The sequence below is a fragment of the Gadus morhua genome, chromosome 5 (genome assembly GCF_902167405.1).
Source record: "Gadus morhua chromosome 5, gadMor3.0, whole genome shotgun sequence".
In the NCBI taxonomy this organism is placed as follows: Eukaryota; Metazoa; Chordata; class Actinopteri; order Gadiformes; family Gadidae; genus Gadus; species Gadus morhua.
In genome coordinates this window covers 19,202,228-19,221,896 of record NC_044052.1, presented here as the reverse complement: position 1 = coordinate 19,221,896, position 19,669 = coordinate 19,202,228, and the positions used below count along the sequence as shown (strand labels likewise).

General features: G+C 46.4%; 1 protein-coding gene and 1 long non-coding RNA gene across 4 annotated transcripts in view; one reads left to right on the top strand and one right to left on the bottom strand.

Moving 5' to 3' along the window:
• The first annotated feature begins 4,119 nt into the window (after positions 1-4,119).
• LOC115544234 (uncharacterized) lies at positions 4,120-7,333 on the top strand. Of its 3 annotated transcripts, XR_003976822.1 has the most exons (6): positions 4,120-4,175; positions 4,255-4,406; positions 4,882-4,973; positions 5,053-5,197; positions 5,693-5,754; positions 6,123-7,333. It is a non-coding gene; the product is annotated as an uncharacterized LOC115544234 (long non-coding RNA). The 3 variants fall into 3 exon arrangements; XR_003976823.1 differs by lacking the exon at positions 4,120-4,175 and having other exon boundaries at positions 4,297-4,406; positions 4,879-4,973; XR_003976824.1 differs by lacking the exons at positions 4,120-4,175; positions 4,255-4,406 and having other exon boundaries at positions 4,936-4,973; positions 5,677-5,754.
• A 7,759-nt stretch (positions 7,334-15,092) lies between these two features.
• The window catches only part of foxo3a (forkhead box O3A), a 9,023-nt gene continuing 4,446 nt past the window's right edge, over positions 15,093-19,669 (bottom strand). Inside the window, 2 exon segments of the mRNA XM_030356417.1 lie at positions 15,093-15,479; positions 15,481-16,655. Of these exon segments, the coding sequence (XP_030212277.1) occupies positions 15,242-15,479; positions 15,481-16,655 (1,413 nt within the window). The 3' untranslated portion in view covers positions 15,093-15,241.

Genomic DNA, 19,669 nt, shown 5'->3' with positions numbered 1-19,669 from the left:
TGAAACATTACAACATCTTTGGCCGTTTTTAAACACATTTCTTAACACAATTTAACAACTTTATCTAAGCATGTTTTAGCTTAACCTTTTTTAAATACATTTGAACATCTTAATCTGTGTAAACTCAGAAACTGCCAGTTTACACAGATTCATTCAGGGTCCCCGACTCTGAATTTTCCGAGTCGAATCAGATCTGCCTTTTCAGTCCAGAGATTCGACTATTCGACTATTCGACTAAAACGATGCCGGTTTGATACTGAAACTGTGATTCTGAAAAAAGTATAAATGCTATCAAAATTCCGTTTCGATAGTATTGAAGATACAAGTGTGTAGATTTGTTTAATGGTTTGCACGAAGATAAACGGTTGAAAATTGATTTAGTTATGTATGTTAATTCTACAGTTGAAGTACGACTGATGATTCGAATCATCGACTTACAGTTTTCTTTTCGGGTTTATTTTTTTCTCACGTCGCGCCCCCCCAGGGGGGGCGCGCCCCACAGTTTGAAAACCACTGCTCTAACCAATACGCAGGCCTCTCGTCTCGAGCTTCTCGCTCACAACCAATCACGTTCTTCTGGTCGCTAGTTCTTAATTGATTTCAGCTGCGTCTCCCCCGCCTCTCCTCATAAAGCGCCCCCACCGTGACGGATGTTAATCGTTTATTTTGCGTTGGATTGCGTGTGCTGAACAATCCGGACATCGTGGCCACCGACGTGGACCCCCGCCACCGGGACCCACGCAGTGAGTAACGCGGGGTACTTCCTTCATGAGCACTGCACATGTTACACTCTCCCCATCTCCTCATGTCGTCTGTTCTCGCCCCTCTATTGTACATGTTTTACCGCTGGAGGTTAATGTGGATTTGCTGATGGAAGTGGTAGTTTGTGTTGAGTGGTTTATCTATGGGATCGACTGACTAACTAACGCTGCGGACCGCTACAGCACCGACCACCACACTGGGAAGTGTCCTCTGCTCACTGTCGAAGCAGCATGGAAGAACTGCAGCAACTCTGATGGAAACTACAGGACCTCCACGCTGTTGAACACAAACTGTTGTAGCTAGGCCGACTACATACAGAGGCGGTCCCACTCGGTTAAATCTCGTGGTCAATGCCGCAGACCGCTGGACGTCACCTTCTGCAGATACTTCACTGCCCTCAGGAATCCACGGATAACTTGAAACATGTCCGACTCCACATGTCCGAAAAATCCAGGATGGAAACTTGTGGAAGGAAGAAAGGGTTCTGTTTTTCCTCAACCCATAACCCCACTGAGCCCTTCTGTGGAAACCTGTCTGACTGACCCTACTGACTGGGGGCCTGTTGATGTGTGTTTGGTTGGTCTGGTAGAAGGTTTGCTGCTTGTGATCTGCAAGGTGGTCCTGGGTTAGATGCGGTGTCTGACTTGCACACCACTCTCCCAATTCTATTCTTCTCTTTACTACTTTTCTACTTTCAATACACTTGTTGCTGCTGCTGTTGACCGCTAGTGGTGCAATGTGGTTTTTATTCGCGTATGTTCTGTGGACTTTGCATTTGTATTTTAATGAACATGTTTACTGCCTGTTAGACCTCGGATTGGCAAACCTAAACTCCATCACTGGCAAAATGTAGATGCAAATTAAATGCCAAAATTAACATTTCAATATTAGTTTTGCGTATTAAACCAATAACTTCGGAACTAGACGGACCTCATATATAATTTGCTCTTCAAAGATGCGGTCAGGCGCCCCTCCGTTATATAACGTTTTCTGCCCGGTACGAAATAAACCGACCAATAGCAACCCTTTAGGCTATCTAATGTGAGGTTGGATATACGCAACATGTAGAGGTGTTTCAACAACAAAGATGGAAGTTAGTGAACTAAATACTGTATATGCTCACTAAAAGAACGAACGACTACTACTCAAAGATTTTGAGGAATATATGTATTTCTGCATCACCCGTTCCAATACTATGATTAGTCGCGGCCTACCCAATAGCATAGCATCGACCCATTTTATATCGCGCCCTTTAGACACGCCCCTTGGAAATTGAACAACGCACTTCAACCATGACTTCAACGCAGAGGATCCAGAAGAATTTCACAACGAGTCCATTGGAAGATATCGAGGAACATGAACATCACCAATGAAGGAGAGTAACGTTTCCACTTGCTATAGGAATTTAGTGAAGCACTAAATAGTTAATAATAATAATAATAATAATGTGGTCACCATTTATTGACTTTTTGGGTAAGACTTGCTTTACTAATATAACCGCGTTAAAACCGCATTCATTTACTTTTCTTATGTAGTTTCCCACTATTCATTAAATGTTTTATAGAAGTAAAAAAGTTATCTAGAACTATACACATTTGTACAACAATCATTATACAGGATTTGAACATTTTCTATTCGAGCTCATGCTTCATTATATTTCCAAGGATTGCAGAGTACAAAATGATTTATGAACAGTGGTTTGTTTTTGTTCAGGAGCGGATTGTACTCCCAGAGGCTTCAACAGAGCGGGTCTGGAGCTGGGAGCTGCAGGTGGATGGTGGCCAGGAGCCGTCCAGTCCTACAGGAACAGACGGGTGAGCCGTGGAACTGCACATCCTATAAACTCCTCCTTGGCGTGGTCAAATGGTTCAGAATAAAATGGAATTCAGTCATTGGTTGTGCTTGGCTTGTTAGCCAAGCGTTCTCAGCCACTAGGACTAGTGTCCTTATGAAGATTAGATGTGTGGCTGGGTTTGGGAGTTTATAGGAAATGATACTTCTCAAGAACGCACAGAATGGGAGAAGATAAGCTATTGACATCTGAGTGAGCGAGGAGAAAAAAAATCTCCAGTGTTTAAATAGATTTAGTCTTGTTTCAGTGGAGGTGATGGAGGCGGTCGTCTGGAGGGGCTCGTCTGGAGGTCCGTGGCGGTCGTCTGGAGGGGCTCGTCTGGAGGTCCGTGGCGGTCGTCTGGAGGGGCTCGTCTGGAGGTCCGTGGCGGTCGTCTGGAGGTGCTCGCCGTGAGGTCCGTGGCGGTCGTCTGGAGGCGCTCGCTGCAGGTGGAGGGAAGGCCGTGCAGCCCAAGGGATGCAGAACGGTGAGACATGGAACTGCACAGCTGCAAATTTTTTCTAGGCTTGGTGAATTGTTTAGAATTAAAACTTTGACATACAGCAACTCTGAGGTGTTCTGAAAAATGTCAGATGCATTCTCAGCCACTAGGACCAGCTCCAGGATGTAGGCTAGGCGTGTGTGTGGCTGGCTGTTGGCTTAAATAATACCTCACTCAAGACTGCACAGTACGGCATCAGTGAGATCTGTGGGAGCTAAAGCAGAGGAGGAGTTGATTATCTGCATCATGTACGGGGAGAAATGTGCAGTGTGCAAATGGAACGTGTCATTCGCCTTTCAGAAGGACTGAGGCGGAGGCCAGCCTGGAGGCGGAGGCCAGCCTGGAGGCGGCGGTGGCCTGGAGGTCCTGGAGGCGTCCAACCTGGAAGGGGTGGCATGGAGGGCCAGGTGGCGGCTCCTCATCCAGTAAAGTTAAACTCTTCTTCAGTGCATCATGAAAGGGGAGAAATGCTCCAGTATGCAACTGGAACTTGTGTCTCACATTTCATAAGGGCCTGGAGGCGGCCAACCTGGAAGGCCTGGAGACGGCCGAGGTCCTGGAGGCAACAGCGGGCCTGGAGGTGGAGGCCAACCTGGAGTCGGTGGGCCTGGAGGGCCTGGAGGCGGTGGTGGAGACCAACCTGGAGGGCCTGGAGGCGTTGGTGGAGACCAACCTGGAGGGCCTGGAGGCGTTGGTGGAGACCAACCTGGAGGGCCTGGAGGCGGTGGTGGAGACCAACCTGGAGGGCCCGGCGGCGGCGGCGGCGGCATCCTGGAGGGCCCGGCGGCGGCGGCGGCGGCGGCGTCCTGGAGGGCCCGGCGGCGGCGGCGGCGTCCTGGAGGGCCCGGCGGCGGCGGCGGCGTCCTGGAGGGCCCGGCGGCGGCGGCGGCGTCCTGGAGGGCCCGGCGGCGGCCGCGGCGTCCTGGAGGGCCCGGCGGCGGCCGCGGCGTCCTGGAGGGCCCGGCCGCGGCGTCCTGGAGGGCCGCGGCGTCCTGGAGGGCCCGGCCGCGGCGTCCTGGAGGGCCACGTGGCGGCGGCGGCGGCGTCCTGGAGGGCCCGGCGGTGGCGGCTCCTCAACCAGTAAAGCTAAACTCTTATCAGTGCATCATGAACGGGGAGGAATGTCCGGGGTGCAAATAGAACGTGTGTCACGTTTCAGAAGAAATGAGGCGACGTTGCGGAGGACAGGCGGTCGGCCCGGTGGAGGTCCTGGAGGAGACGGTCCCGGCGGTGGAGGACGGCTGGGGGATCCGGCGGTGGAGGTCCGAAGGCGTCTCGTGATTAGACCAACCAGCTCCTCATCCATGGAAGGTAAGCTCTTTCTCCAGGTCAATCTGATCAACGAAGAAAATCAAAGAGCGCAGCCATGAACCGGGGACTAAACTCTAATGTAACTGCAGTGTTTCCCCCAGCGCTGTGTGGTTAAGGCCGTCTTAACAACAGTAGGGCCCCGCCTTGACTACCAATGTAGAAAAATTGTATATAAAAAATAATTATGCAATAACAGAGTGTAAAACTCGTAGGGAAAGAAAACATACTTTCCTCAAGTACAAAAAATATCGATAAATAATTTGTCGGTAATACTGTATACTGTTCAAAACAATAGTCGTGCCATAAAGCATTTTGAATGCAATTGAAAAGGCGGTTGTATGTATTATTGCAAACTGAAACCCTCACCGAAGACATTGTCTGGGGGAAACACTGAACTGGGTCGTATCACTTAGTAGTGAGTACACTAGGGTAGCTGGGTCATCTCCAAATGGTAACTGAGTGTTTGCCCCAGCAGGATGAAGGAGTCACTGGGGATGAAGATCACTGCTCGGGGGCTGACGACCCCCCCCCCCCCCCCCCCCCCCCCCCCTCATCTTTCTGGAGAAGGTATATAAATCTACAGCTGATGTGATTAAAGTTCTGCAGTTCAGATCCGCTGATAAATGGTCCCATACCGTATCCACAGCGTCCTCATGGTCAAACCTCCACCTCTTTGAAGAGACCAAGCAGCTTGATGACTGACTGGTTCTTTATACTCAAGACCTCGTCCCGGAGCAGAGGACGGACCCAAGGCCCGCAGCGCAGCAGACTAGAGACTCCATGTGGAACCGGTAAGATACTGGATTGACCATCTTGAAGACATTTTCATTTATTCAACAAGGTTAGTTTTGTTTGGCGGGTATGTTGCTTTGATACTAGGGGCTTCTTCTGTAACAAACTTTCTAGAGAATAAGATCTGACTTCAGCCAATCAGCGGGATGTCCTTGAACAAGAGCCAAAGGCTGAAGGTGCTCAAACGCATTATTTTGACTCGCTCCTCTACTATTGCTGTAATCAAGCTGGATGGCTATTTTGCTCCTTCTACTGACAAAATCAAGTCTGCCACCTGGTGGTTGATGAGGGCGTAGCAACTCGGGGCACATTGGAAACATGATAAGAGCCTGTTTTTGATGGTTGGATCGTACACCTAAATGTTTTTTCATCAAAATATCGCCGAACCCCATGTTGGACAATGCTTGTTTTCATCCAATGTTTAGCTTTGATTTATCCTTCCTTTTCATGTGACCCATTCCCCTTCGGTTCAATAAAGTTGACCTCTCCTTCAGGCGACTTAAAGGGAGACCAGATGTGCGGCGGCTGGGTGTCATGGTGCAGAGACCCAACGCTGGTAAATATTGACTTCCTCCTTGAACAGACCTAACGCGTCAAACGGCAATTATAGAATCCCTCCTGATCTTTATAAAGGTCTGAAGACCAGTCTTTTCTGTGAACATCTCCACTGACTAGTGTGCTCTTAATTAAATTAAAGTTAATTAAATGCAGTAACTCCAATGCACCTGGAGGCTCGTGTTGACATTTTTTGAAACCTGGTTCTCCAGCACTAGGACAGTTGCGGTAAATAAATGCTTGTTTTTTCGCTAATTTAAGTCTATGAAATCAAATGCTGATTGAGACCAGATGGGGCTGTTCCTGCATTTATAGACATTTGATTGCCCTTGAAACTGATTCTACTTTTTGCATCAATTTACTTCACAGCACTGAACTACACCAGTGTGTCCTACTCCCCATAAACCCTGAGGATCCCTGGCTACACCAGCACATTAATCCACACCCAACATTAACACGCAGTGCACACTCTATAGAGCTTGTAAGTCCGCCCCGGGTCTGCGGCGGGACCTCGTGAGATCGTAAGATATGACTGGGTTTCAATGGAGAGGAAGTAATTATTATCTCCATTATGTTGCACCACATTTTGGGGGAAGAATGTTTGAATCAATCTTTGTCATTTATTTCTGTACTCCATATCTGTAATCCCAGCTGTTGTATTTTAACACGGTAGCTGGGAACCCTCTTTATAGGGAGCAGCTAGAGGGACGAGGCTGGAAGCAACCCTGAGCCTGGATCTTAACCTTCTTTCTAAACCTAATGCCGCAATTTAACCGCAAATAAAGTGAGGCCTAAAGTAACTTGACTCGCTTGCCTAAACTCGCTTGCCTAAACTCGCTTGCATAAAACCTAAACTCGCTTGCATAAAACCTGAACTTGCTTGGCTAAACTCGCGTCGCTTGCCTAATACCTGAACTTGCTTGCCTATACTCGCTTGCCTAATACCTGAACTCGCTTGCCTAAACTCGCTTGCTTAATTCCTGAACTCGCTTGCCTGAACTCGCTTGCCTAATACCTGAACTCGCTTGCCTAATACCTGAACTCGCTTGCCTAAACTCACTTGCATAAAGCCTAAACTCGCTTAGCTTGACTCGCTTGCCTGTTCTCGCTTGGCTAAACTCGCTTGCATAAAACCTAAACTCGCTGGCATAAAACCTAAACTCGCTTAGCTTAACTCGCTTGCCTGAACTCACTTGCATAAAACCTAAACTCGCTTAGCTTGACTCGCTTGCCTGTACTCGCTTGGCTAAACTCGCTTGCATAAAACCTAAACTCGCTTGCATAAAACCTTAGCTTGACTCGCTTGCCTGAACTCGCTTGCCTAATACCTGAAGTCGCTTACCTAATACCTGAAGTCGCTTGCCTAAAACCTAAACTTGCTTGTCCAAACACGTTACACAAAGTTAACCATCCATAATCTTTAACCCAAACCACACTTGTCCCTGGGTCGCTCCACTTTAATTTAGAAGTTTCTTCTTTTACCTCATCTGCGTTTTGAGTTTCATTCTTTGAGGGCTTGAAGTGCTTTGGAGGATATTTGAACCTTTGTTGGCCGCATCAATAAACATGCTTTATCTTCACCCATTTTGTCCTGGATTGCATTTCTATGTGTAATCCGGCCAAATGTTCAGTGTCCTTGCATGTAATGTCTATGGTCTGACGATAATCTGACCTCTTCATGAAGCAGAATGTGTGTGAATGTTGTGAGCTCCAGGCTCTCTGTGGGCCTGTCAACGTCTCTTGAGCAAAAGGTTGGAGAGTGAAATTAATTTTTGTGCCATTTTCATGTGTTCCTGAGTAGTTCAGACCTGTGGTGTTTCACATGAGACCTTGATGGGAACTTTTCTTCTTCTGCCTGCATACGTAATGCCTACATTAGTAGGGTGATCACTGTTGATCCCAATATTGATCATTAACCACCTCATTCTTTTATGATTTTTTTCGATAAGGATTACAAATCATGTAATTTATGAGCATATTTGCAAATGGCTCCAAATATCAGATTGTGTAAAAACGAATGAAATGTAACCTGCTTGATTTAAAGAAAATAAAACAGCCAAATATTATAAACCTGTTCTGTGTTGCTCTCTTACAATGTCGAAATGAAACGTAGATAGATATGCTGGGATTTGTTCAATTTACTATTATCATTTCCAGGATAAGTTAATAACCTAGTATAGCCGACCCGGAAAAGAAGGGATATGATGGCCAGGGCAGGCTGTTTCGGTGTCCTGTCAACATATTGTGAGCGGATTTGTGAACATTCTCGGTGAGGGAAATTCAATTGTAAACGTTAATTAACATGCAGGACCATTCAGCGAACGCTTCACATATTTCTCACCAACAGAACGGTCACTCTGCGCGCTTCTTGTGATTTTAAAGTCCTGGCGCCCCCTACTGGAGTTCTTTGATAATTCTTGCCCGCGGTGACCTCGGTCACATATCTTCCTCAACTCTCCTTTCTTGGTCAAGAGAGCTGTGACATCTGTCTCTCTATCTGTGTCCCTCTTTCTCCTTCTCCCTCTCTCTCTCTCTCTGGCTCTCTCCTTCTCTCTGTCTCTCTCCTTCGCCCTCTCTCTGTGTGTCTATCTCTCCTCTGAGAGGAGAGATAGACACGCGTAAAAAGGGCACCGCGGCGCCGGTGTGTGTCCTTTTTACGCGCGTCAATTGCCGCCCCCATAGCACCAATGCCCAGTTTGAGCCATTTCGCAACAAATCTGTGGTTACCGCCGATATGTTACACGTATAGATTACCGTTAGATTTAAACAGCAAAGATGGAGACATGTTAGTCAACAACATAATTTATTGCACCAATTTAAAATTCCAAAAATACATGCGGAGCCGAAATGTACCGATCAAACGCCACGTAACAAGGCATACAATCAAATGATTCCATTGCTCGTGTGGGAGGTCGCTTTCGAGCTGCACTTGGTGTGTCCACTCTGATTTTAATTCAACCATCGTGGTTAAAATGTTCTTATATTGATCAATTACAGAAGACATAGCCTACTCTACAAAAGTCATGCGGAGACCAGCGGGTGTCGGAGAATTTCTGCAGGCGTTTTTTGTTGCGATCGTATGCCGTAAAGCACTGTAGGCGCTTCGGTGAGGCTGTGAGATGAAGTTCATTGTTTATTGGACCGTGTCTAGTTACAAAAATTCCTAACGGTGCACAATCGGAAAGTTGAGAGCGTGGTTTCTGCAGTGAACGTAGGCTGCTGCGGGAAACTGCTGCGATGCGTTCCTGAACGCCGCACGCTTTCCCACCATCACACTGCCAAAAATATGCCGTCGTATGCACGCTTTTTTCGAGGCACGGTCGGCGCGTTTCCACTGCCCGAGGTTAATTGCCTGCTTGAGCTAGCACCCCGATTTACCCTCTCGGACAAGACACACATTTGCTGTTTATTTGGTTTCATTTTGAATCTGATATAAATGCGACGGCTCCGGTTCCAGGGAGGTGGGATATAATTTACTGTAGGGTCGTGAACTATAACCATGAAGTGAAATGAGCCTGAAATAACAGGGGATTTTCTTTTAAATTGAATCCAAAATCATATGTAATATGTCTCATATTGGAAACTTTGGTTGGCTTTTACTTTGAAAGTCCACATCAGAATGTTCTGAAACCATTTGCGTGACCCTTTGGGGTTGTGAACTATAACCCTGAATTGAAATGAGCCTGAAATAACAGGGGATTTTCTTTTAAATTGAATCCAAAATCATATGTAATATGTCTCATATTGGAAACTTTGGTTGGCTTTTACTTTGAAAGTCCACATCAGAATGTTCTGAAACCATTTGCGTGACCCTTTGGGGTCGTGATCTATAACCATGAAGTGAAATGAGCCTGAAATAACAGGGCATTTTCTTTTAAATTGAATCCAAAATCATACGTAATATGTCTCATATTGGACATTTTGGTTGGCTTTAATTTTGAAACTCCACATCAGAATGTTCTGAAACCTTTTGCGTGACCCCATGGGGTCGTGAACTATAACCCTGAAATGTAATGAGCCTGAAATAACAGGGCATTTTCTTTTAAATTGAATCCAAAATCATATGTAATATGTCTCATATTGGAGATTTTGGTTGGCTTTTACTTTGAAACTCCACATCAGAATGTTCTGAAACTTCTTGTGTGACTCCATGGGGTCGTGAACTATGACCCAAAAGTTAAACGAGCCTGAAATAACAGGGCATTTTCTTTTAAATTGAATCCAAAATCATGTAATATGTCTCATATTGGAGATTTTGGTTGGCTTTTACTTTGAAACTCCACATCAGAATGTTCTGAAACTTCTTGTGTGACTCCATGGGGTCTTGAACTATAACCCTGAAGTGAAAAGAGCCTGGAATAACAGGGCATTTTCTTTTAAATCGAATCCAAAATCATATGTAATATGTCTCATATTTGGTGGGCTTTTATTTTGAAACTCCACATCAGAATGTTCTGAAACCTTTTGCCTGACCCCATGGGGTGGTGATCTATAACCCTGAAGTGAAATGAGCCTGAAATAACAGGGCATTTTCTTTTAAATTGAATCCAAAATCATATGTAATATGTCTCATATTGGAAACTCCACATCAGAATGTTCTGAAACTTTTTGCGTGACCCCATGGGGTCTTGAACTATAACCCTGAAGTGAAATGACAGGGCATTTTCTTTTCAATTGAATCCAAAATCATATGTAATATGTCTCATATTGGAATGTTTGGTGGGCTTTTATTTTGAAACTCCACATCAGAATGTTCTGAAACTTCTTGCCTGACCCCATGGGGTCGTGAACTATAACCCTGAAGTGAAATGAGCCTGGAATAATGGCATTTTCTTTTAAATCGAATCCAAAATCATATGTAATATGTCTCATATTTGGTGGGCTTTTATTTTGAAACTCCACATCAGAATGCTCTGAAACCTTTTGCGTGACCCCATGGGGTCGTGAACTATAACCCTGAAGTGAAATGAGCCTGAAATAACAGGGCATTTTCTTTTAAATTGAATCCAAAATCATATGTAATGTGTCTCATATTGGAGATTTTGGTTGGCTTTTACTTTGAAACTCCACATCAGAATGTTCTGAAACTTCTTGTGTGACCCCATGGGGTCTTGACCTATAACCCTGAAGTGAAATGAGCCTGAAATAACAGGGCATTTTCTTTTAAATTGAATCCAAAATCATATGTAATATGTCTCATATTGGAAACTTTGGTTGGCTTTTATTTTGAAACTCCATATCAGAATGTTCTGAAACCTTTTGCGTGACCCCATGGGGTTGTGAACTATAACCCTGAATTGAAATGAGCCTGAAATAACAGGGGATTTTCTTTTAAATTGAATCCAAAATCATATGTAATATGTCTCATATTGGAAACTTTGGTTGGCTTTTACTTTGAAAGTCCACATCAGAATGTTCTGAAACTTTTTGCATGACCCCATGGGGTCTTGAACTATAACCCTGAAGTGAAATTAGCCTGAAATAACAGGGCATTTTCTTTTAAATTGAATCCAAAATCATATGTAATATGTCTAATATTGGAATGTTATAAATAAACATTTTACATTCCTTACTGTGTTCTAATGTTAGGTAACAAAACAAGTCATTTACAGTACCACCTCTTTCCATTCCTGCTTTTAGTTGTTTCTCCATCTGCACTTTTGTCTGCTGCAGTTGGGTAAGAAAGATTTGTTCTTTACCCAGTTGAAGTTGTACTTCTGCTCTTTCGGTTTCTAGTTTCAGAAGCAACTCGTAGCTGTTACCATCCTGGTTTGTAGCTGAGGAACGTTTGCGTTTTTTTTTGTAGGAACGTCTTGGACTTACATCCACAGATCTATCTTGCTCCTCTATCGCTTGATTCAGGTCCAGAAATAAACGTTTCCTCTGCAGGACAATTTTGCTCACATTCTTCTGAAGTCCAAGTCTCTGTAATTGTGGCCTCTCCATCTCCTTCTATGCCAGATACAGAGCTTCTGATTTTTCATCCAAAACAATGCCCAAACCAAAAGTTATTATTATAAATTAATAAGAAATTAACGTGTCAAGAGTTTGCGTGTGATCCTTGCGCCAGGGGCGTAATTATGTAATTATTTGACGCGACCGCACACAATATTCATTCTTAAAAACGACAAATGAAAACCCCGTTTTTGAGGTGGATCTTTGCCGCCCTCTAGCGATCAACTGCGGACACTGTCTTCCTCTGCGACCTCTTTCGATTGCGCCAGGGGCTCAAGGATCACACGCTAATCTTCACCAATTTTAGAAGGTATGTGATACCGAAGTAACACAATCCAAGCCTGTACCTGGGTTAAATATATACCTCTACTTCACAAAATGAATTTTCTCTAATGGTGCGTTTAAATAAAAAAACACAATCACACACACACAATACAATAGATAAATACACAGATCCAGTATCTGGTGTCATTAGATATTATGTATATTGTTGATTCAACTATTATGTAACGCCATCGGTAGGTATTCTGGGTAGAGTAGGGCATGGACTCTCCGACGTGGGGTTGGCATAAAGGTGTCTGTTCCTTATTCAGTCTTCACCTGTCAGATGGCTGGCATCTCGGTTAGAGAAAAGCCTTTGGCCTCCTCTCCTACCTGAGCGTAGCTGCTTGACCAGATCAGCGTCCATCTGCGCCCAGGCGGACTCCCCCAAAGGGAGCTTTGTAAACATCACACGTGGCTGAGCCAAAAGGCATTTTCTTCTAGTACTGCTTAAAGTGCATGCTTGTTTTGGTGTCGTCAGGAACGTTGTAAATTGCCCCTTTCAGTCTGTGACCGCAGTTGATCGCTAGAGGGCGACGAAGATCCACTTCAACCAATACGTTTTTTTTAAGCTGGGTTTTCATCAGTCGTTTTTAAGGATGAATATTGTGTGCGGTCGCATCAAATAATAACACTTCGATACTGTGTTTATAGAAGTCTATCGACATTCAGGATGGGAATACTGTCCAACGGACCGCCGTCCTACGTGCGTTACAATGCATTACATCATCTATCCTCCATTCATTATTTTCCTCAGCTCTCTTCCGGCAGATTCGGTCCTCTGGATACAGAGAGGTGATTGGCCCCTTGACTCAGGACGTCATCGTCCAGCATCGCATCGATTCGACCGCAGGGGCCACAAACCGAGCATCGAGTTCCAGCTCCTTCGAGCTGCCGCAGCGCAAGGAAGGCGGCAGGCGCGTATTAAAAAGCCACTACTCGAACATTGTAGCTTCTTCAAGCTTTATTCACATGCACCATTTCGAACATAGCCCAGACAAACGGGTGGAAACACACCAGGTCAGGACGAGGTGGGGTTTCAAACTAGAGGAAGTGAAGTGAATGTTGGCAGAGGTTTTCTCCAAGAGACAGCAGACCAGAGTGTGACCTTGGGGGAGGGGGAAAAAATGATAAGTATCCAAGCCAAACCCCCTTTCTATTTCGAGTTTTAATCCTACCATACAACTAAACGATGAGCTGCATTTGGAAGAAAACTGCTGCATGAAATAACAAGGCCCCAAAGTTGCAGTTTTATTGCCATAATTCCAATAAAGTGAGTCTCTGCAATCTGGAATAGAGTGATTTAAGCTACACGGAGCTTTAGTGAGTTTCGCTATAGAGCTTAATAAGGACACACAAATAATATGGAAATAGGCCGAGCACGAAATTACAGACACACGATAGATTAAACACTATATTCTCCCTCTAATGTAGACCAAAACATCGGAATATGGTCCCTGCAATGTGCCGTTGGGTGGGGTTAATTTGAATCCTGATAGAGAAAACGGACACACGTGAAACTCAATGTCTTATCTGTTGCTACAAAATGGTTGTTGTCTGGCTTTATTGGATATATTTTTTGCTTGTCGACAACGAGTACTAATATTTACACACCGTGTAACGCTCGTTTATCTGTTCAACTTTTGGAAACATTTTGGCAATATTTAAAATACGTTAAAATACAACATTTCTTTTTTCACTCATGCTACTGCGCTGATAACGAGGGGAGGCCGGTAACGGCACGCTATCTGAGACCGCTCCCTATTATCTCTCCTTTAATAGCACCAAGTTGTTCGACACCCAATAAAAAGGGGGGGGGTTTCGCTGCCGAAGAACCTCCCAAGATAGCATTTTTATGATCCACTACAAAATGGCCAGAGTAACTAATGCTATTAAGGAGATAGCTGACCACGGTCCTAAGCATACCATTAAAACCCTTATGTTCATAGAGAGATGGGACGATGTTTGGGAGTTATCAAACTCTTATGAGGAAAACTGCATTTGCAGTAGTGTCATTAAAAACCCAGGATAAAACCTTCATATTAGAAACTTAATCATCAAGTACAAAACAATATCGATCATTTCACATTTCGATAACATCTCTTCAGTTCTTGTTTCATGGCTGGATGCGTCAACGGGGAGAATGAAAGGTTGGCGTTTTATTTCAATTAACACTTGTTTCCAATTTAAGTCTGCTTAGTCTCTTAAAAGAAACGTTGAAAATAGGCTAATCAAGTAAACTCTGTGGGATCCAGAGGTCCCGTTCGCTGTGGTTCTGTAAACGGGCGTGCGTCCGTTCCAGGACAGCAGCTGGTTTGGCAAAAACATGGCGTTGGTTCGGGTCAGAGTGCGTCCCCGGTGGGAGCAGTTTCCTGTCTCACTTTGTGACGAGAGGTTCCCTGAGACTTTTATTTTTTTTAATCTATAGTGGTGACAAAAAACTCCCTTAATTCCATTTTTCTCCAGAAAACGGTTTGTCCTCTGCAAAGACAGCCGTCAGAGTCTTTTGACACTAAACTTAATACAGTACCGAGTACAATGCCTTACGTTAGAAAAAAAGAATAAAAAGACAACGGAAAACAAATCGCACGAGTACACTTTCACGCATTTCGATTTTAGCTTCTAGGTAGTTTAACGCAAGAACATTGCCGTGTTCCAATATCCATACTATCCGTACTTACTAGCCTAAATTTAGTACGTAGGGCGTTCTGATTCAGATCGGGCGAAAATAACTGTACTGGAAGGACCCGGATGGTGTACTCAAAACGGTCAAATCGCGAAGCGTGGATCGCCGTACACATTTCGTACTCAACGGCAGCCATCTTAGCTACGTAGCGGAAGAAGGCGGAGCCAAAGTCGACGCATTTTCCACATAGCCTGCATTATTAGTCATTTTGTAGTTTTTATAGCTTTTTATAGCAGCTAGGCGTAAAGAGTTCACCGTTCAAAGCGGGATGTTTATTGCGGGGGAGGAGCCGCGGCGGCAGTCGTGATCGTAATTTCCGGTTAGTGCACCACGGAGTATGCGATTTGGAACAACACTGACATCTGAAAATTAGCCCACTTAGTGAGTGCCGATTGTGTACTTCGTTTAAGTGTACTCATGGAAGTATGGATATCGGAACACGGCACCTGTCCCCTATTCTACATCTACTGCCCCCAGCACCTCTCCTCCTCCTCCCTCCCTCCACCCGCCCACACCCCCTCAGCCTTCAGCCTGGGACCCAGCTCTGCGGCGAGGTCTTTGTGGAGCCCGAGAAACCCCCGCCGTTCCTCTCCGTGTTCTGGGCCGTGGCGAGGTGCGACTCGAAGCTCAGGTCCAGGCAGTCGGCGTCCATCAGCTCGTTGCGGATGATGGCGTCCATGTCGCACTCCAGGTCGCCGTTGAACACGTCCAGGTCCAGGTCGGCGGGGAAGCGGTGGGGGGGGGGGGGCCGGCGGGAGCCCGCCCGCGCCCAGCGGCAGCGACCCGGACTTCACCGGGGACCTCTGGAGCCGCGCTTTGGCGTCGGCGGGCCCGGCCATGCTCGACCCCGGCCGGCCGTTGGTGTGCGTCGGCAAGCCTGCTTGCCAACCCGCCACGGAGACGCCGCCGCCGGGGGCGAGGCCGGCCACGAGGCTCAGCGGGGGGTCCTTGCGCAGCAGCAGGGCGTTGCGGCGGGAGTTCTGCAGGGCGCCGCTCATGGCCTGGGACATGAGCGGGTCCGACTGGGTCAGCATGACGTTGGCGGGGCCGTGGGCCTCCAGGCCCAGCAGGTCCTGCAGCGCCGCGTCGCCGAACAGCGGGCCGCACGAGAAGGTGGTCTGCTTGTTCTCCTGGATGGTCTGCATGGGCGACTGGCGCAGGCTGGCGATGGACGGCGGGCTGAACAGGGAGGGGGCGCCGAAGCTGGCCGAGGGGCTGCCCAGCCCGGCCCCGGGGCAGCCGAAGGGGAACACCGAGCCCGCCTGCGTGCCGTCTCCCCGGCCCTCGCCCTCGCCCTCCTCGTCGTCGTCGTCGTCCTCGACGTTGTCGTCGTCGTCGTCCCCCTCGCCGGGGGGCGCCTGCTGGGCGGCCGTCAGGCTGATGTTGTCCAGGAGGTCGTCCATCAGGTTGTCCGAGAGCCCGTCGTTGAGGTTCATGGTGCCCGCCAGGTCGGGGAGCGCCATGGGGCCCGTGGAGGAGGACATGCTGCTGGGGCTGGAGTACAGCATGGGGGAGAGGGGGGCCGAGTCTCCGCCGCCGCCGCCGTCGTCCTGAGCCTCGTCCAGCTCCGGGTTGGCGAGGATGGGCGACAGGCGGCCGCTCAGCGTGCTGGCGTTGGAGTTGGTGCGCGAGCGGAAGTCGGTCCAGGCGTCCAGCTCGTCGCTGCTGCGCGACGTGGGGCTGCCCGTCCACTTGGACAGGCTGGACGAGCTCTCCGAGCTGCCGTCCTGCGCGGCCATCAGGGACGCCTTCTTCTTGGTGGCCCGCCCCCGGGCGCCCTTGATGTACTTGCTGTTGTCCATGGAGACGGCGCGGCGGCGCGGCGCCTTGCCCCCCTTGCCGCCCTCGGGGTTGACCATCCACCAGGAGCTCTTGCCCGTGCCCTCGTTCTGCACCTTGACGAAGCGGCTGTGCAGCGACAGGTTGTGGCGGATGGAGTTCTGGAGAGAGAAGACGTTTGCTTTAAAAGGGGGACACGTTATACCACCAGGTGAGAGTGTGATTAGCTGTTACAAGACGAACGGGCTGGTAACGTTAAGCAGACGCTTTTATCCGAAGCATCTTCCAATAATACATTTGTCAGAAGAAAGAGAACGAACAATATATCGCTGTCGGTACAGTAAGGATGTTCATCGAACCAAGTGACAAGCACTAACGATCACTGGGATAACCCATTCCCCTTATGCAACAAAGATAGCTAGCTGAATGGTCTTCAAAACGACACAACCAGGAGCACTGCAGTGCCCTCTACTAGGTCCTCATCCACACTACGGAGACCGCACTTACGGTGCCAAAGGCTCCACACACACACACACACGCGCGCGATAGAGAGGCATAGATTATGAGAGAGTATAAAGCTGGTTACTGCAGAAAGGTATTAGGCTCTCTGGCATTATCAACTTGTATTGCCAACATGGCTAACCCTGGCTAGACAAGGTATTGCTAATAATAAATGGCATCCAGGTTTTCCGACTTGCTGTACTGAAACACATTCAACTCAGGAATGACGTCATTCTCAGCTCCGGCTTCCGAGGTGAATGGAATGCAGCACAAGTCAGAGTGTGAGAGATATGGAGAGAGTATAAAACCGAGAGACCAGAGAAAATCTGCAATCTGGTGCTGATACGGGTGGAGAGGAGACACAACTACAGGGAGTTTGAGGACAAGATCATTATCGGCTTATGAAGTCAAACCCCATGTTAAAGAATATCATGAGGGACTGAGTATTTAAGTAATAACACTGAAGTAATGCAAGATAAACGGGGTAAAACTATAGCATTTATCTGAGAATGCAAAGATATAATTTACTGTTATCATTTCATAACCCTTTTCATTGGTTAATATTTAGATAATTATACAGTGAACTTATTAAGAAAGATGATTTAATGCTTGTATTGATTTGCTACATTCAATAAAATCCCAGCAATAGCCTTATCCGGAGGGCTGATGGATGAGCTCAGGTTGACCTTTGATCAAACGAAGAAAAGATCCACAAATACAGCCAGAAATATGTTACAAATTAAAAAAAAATTAAACCGAAAACAAAAGCTAAATCTGATCGTGACAGATCGTGACAGTGTTTTCAATTTAAAAGGGACCGCATGAATTATGAGGCAGGTTTGAATGAAAGCACTCCCAAAGCCTTGTAATCAGTCCCAGAATCCAATGCGTGTAGCATTGCTCACATGGACACCAGCCGTCGATGGACCGCTCCACTCACAGAGTCCTCAAAGCTAATTATAGGATTAGGACAGCGAGCAGGCACTTTCTTCACTCGGACCAGCACATGACTGACCCAAAGGTCCCAGGGATTGGACGTCCCTCTACTGGGGGGGGGGGGGGGGGGGGATGGTTTCCTGTGTAACACTGGAGTACCAGAGTCTCAGCCACAGGTTAACAACGTCTGGTCATATATTCTGCTTCTAATGGGATACCCTTGTGGCAAGAAAAACGGCTTTCTTCAAATGACCCCTTGCATTTGAATCACTTGCATTTAATTAATCTACTGGTTAATCTAGCGAGATGTCACCAGGTGATTTGGACAATACTCAAACGCTCCAGTTTCCCGTCATAATATCTTTCTAGATTTGGTTTTCGTTGCGGTCTTTGCATTCGTGGTCATTTCAGTCATCAGGCGAGCGGCCATTGGTGAGCATCTGCATGCATCACACACTCTACACACAGACCCCTAATCTGTCTGTAATCCGCTGGAGCAACACACGTACCTCCAGCTACTGACCCTCAGTCCTCCATAGTGAGGGCCAGAGGTTGAGGGTAGCCTGGGTCTGCCCAGGACATGAATGCCCTGAGCCCCCATGGCCAAAAGGTCCCGAGAACCACCAGCTAGTGATTCCTGGGTGCCCACTACCAGAGGTGTCAAGTAACGTCAAATACTTTGTTACCTTACTTCAGTAGAAATTTTGGGTATCTATAATTTACTGGAGTAATAATTTTTCTGCCTACTTTTTACTTCTACTTCTTACATTTTCACACACTTATCTGTACTTTCTACTCCTTACATTTTAAAAATGGCCTCGTTACTCCTATTAAATTTCGGCTTGTTTTTATTCCGCTGGCGTTCAAAAAACACGAACAAAAAAAAACTATCAAGATAATTCATGCCATCGGATAGAGTGAATTTGATTGGCTGGATGAGAATAGAAACATATACCATTCTGACACCCTTTTGGTTTATACGCGATCCATGGCACCTGCGCATGACCAGAGCCCGTCTACATTCTCTGACATGACATAAATCGTGGCACATTCCAGCTACGAAATAGCAGAAGTATGAGCGAAATGTCCCAACCAAGCACCAGTGAGGAGGTTGGTAGCCAAGATGACCAGCCAACCCTTCTACATCCCTGGCCGTAACTGGAAGAATTTTTTGAAATGGTTGGATGCAAAAACAACTCAGTTCTTACTTGTTACATCTTAAATTCCTGCAGCTAAGCTTGGATACATACATTTTCATTTCCAATAAAGGCTTTTGATAACATGCCTCTGAAGTTTGACTTTTTGCACCATTCCAATACTAACAGGGAACTACTCATCATATCTTCCGCTCCATGAAACACATGTTAATGCTCAGTAGTACACATATATGGTTCTTTAATGTATTTGCATTGTACTAATATGCGTTCATTTTCAATGGGCATAAATGTGTCTGAAATAGGTACATCCCATTAACATTATAGTCATTAGATGGCCTTTAGAAAAAAGTTTTTTGGGGGGAAGTGGGGCAGTGTGCTACAGAGGTGTGCTGTGTGTGTGTCAATAATTCCAGATGGGATAAATGCAGAATTCATTGATTCCAAATTCCTTGCATGTGTGAGCATACTTGGCAAAAAAGCTGATTGTAATTCTATAGGCCCCTGTGGCACGGCCTAAGCTTTTGTCCTTAATGGCATTTTTTCCCCCTTGCATTACTTTTACTTTAATACTTTAAGTAGTT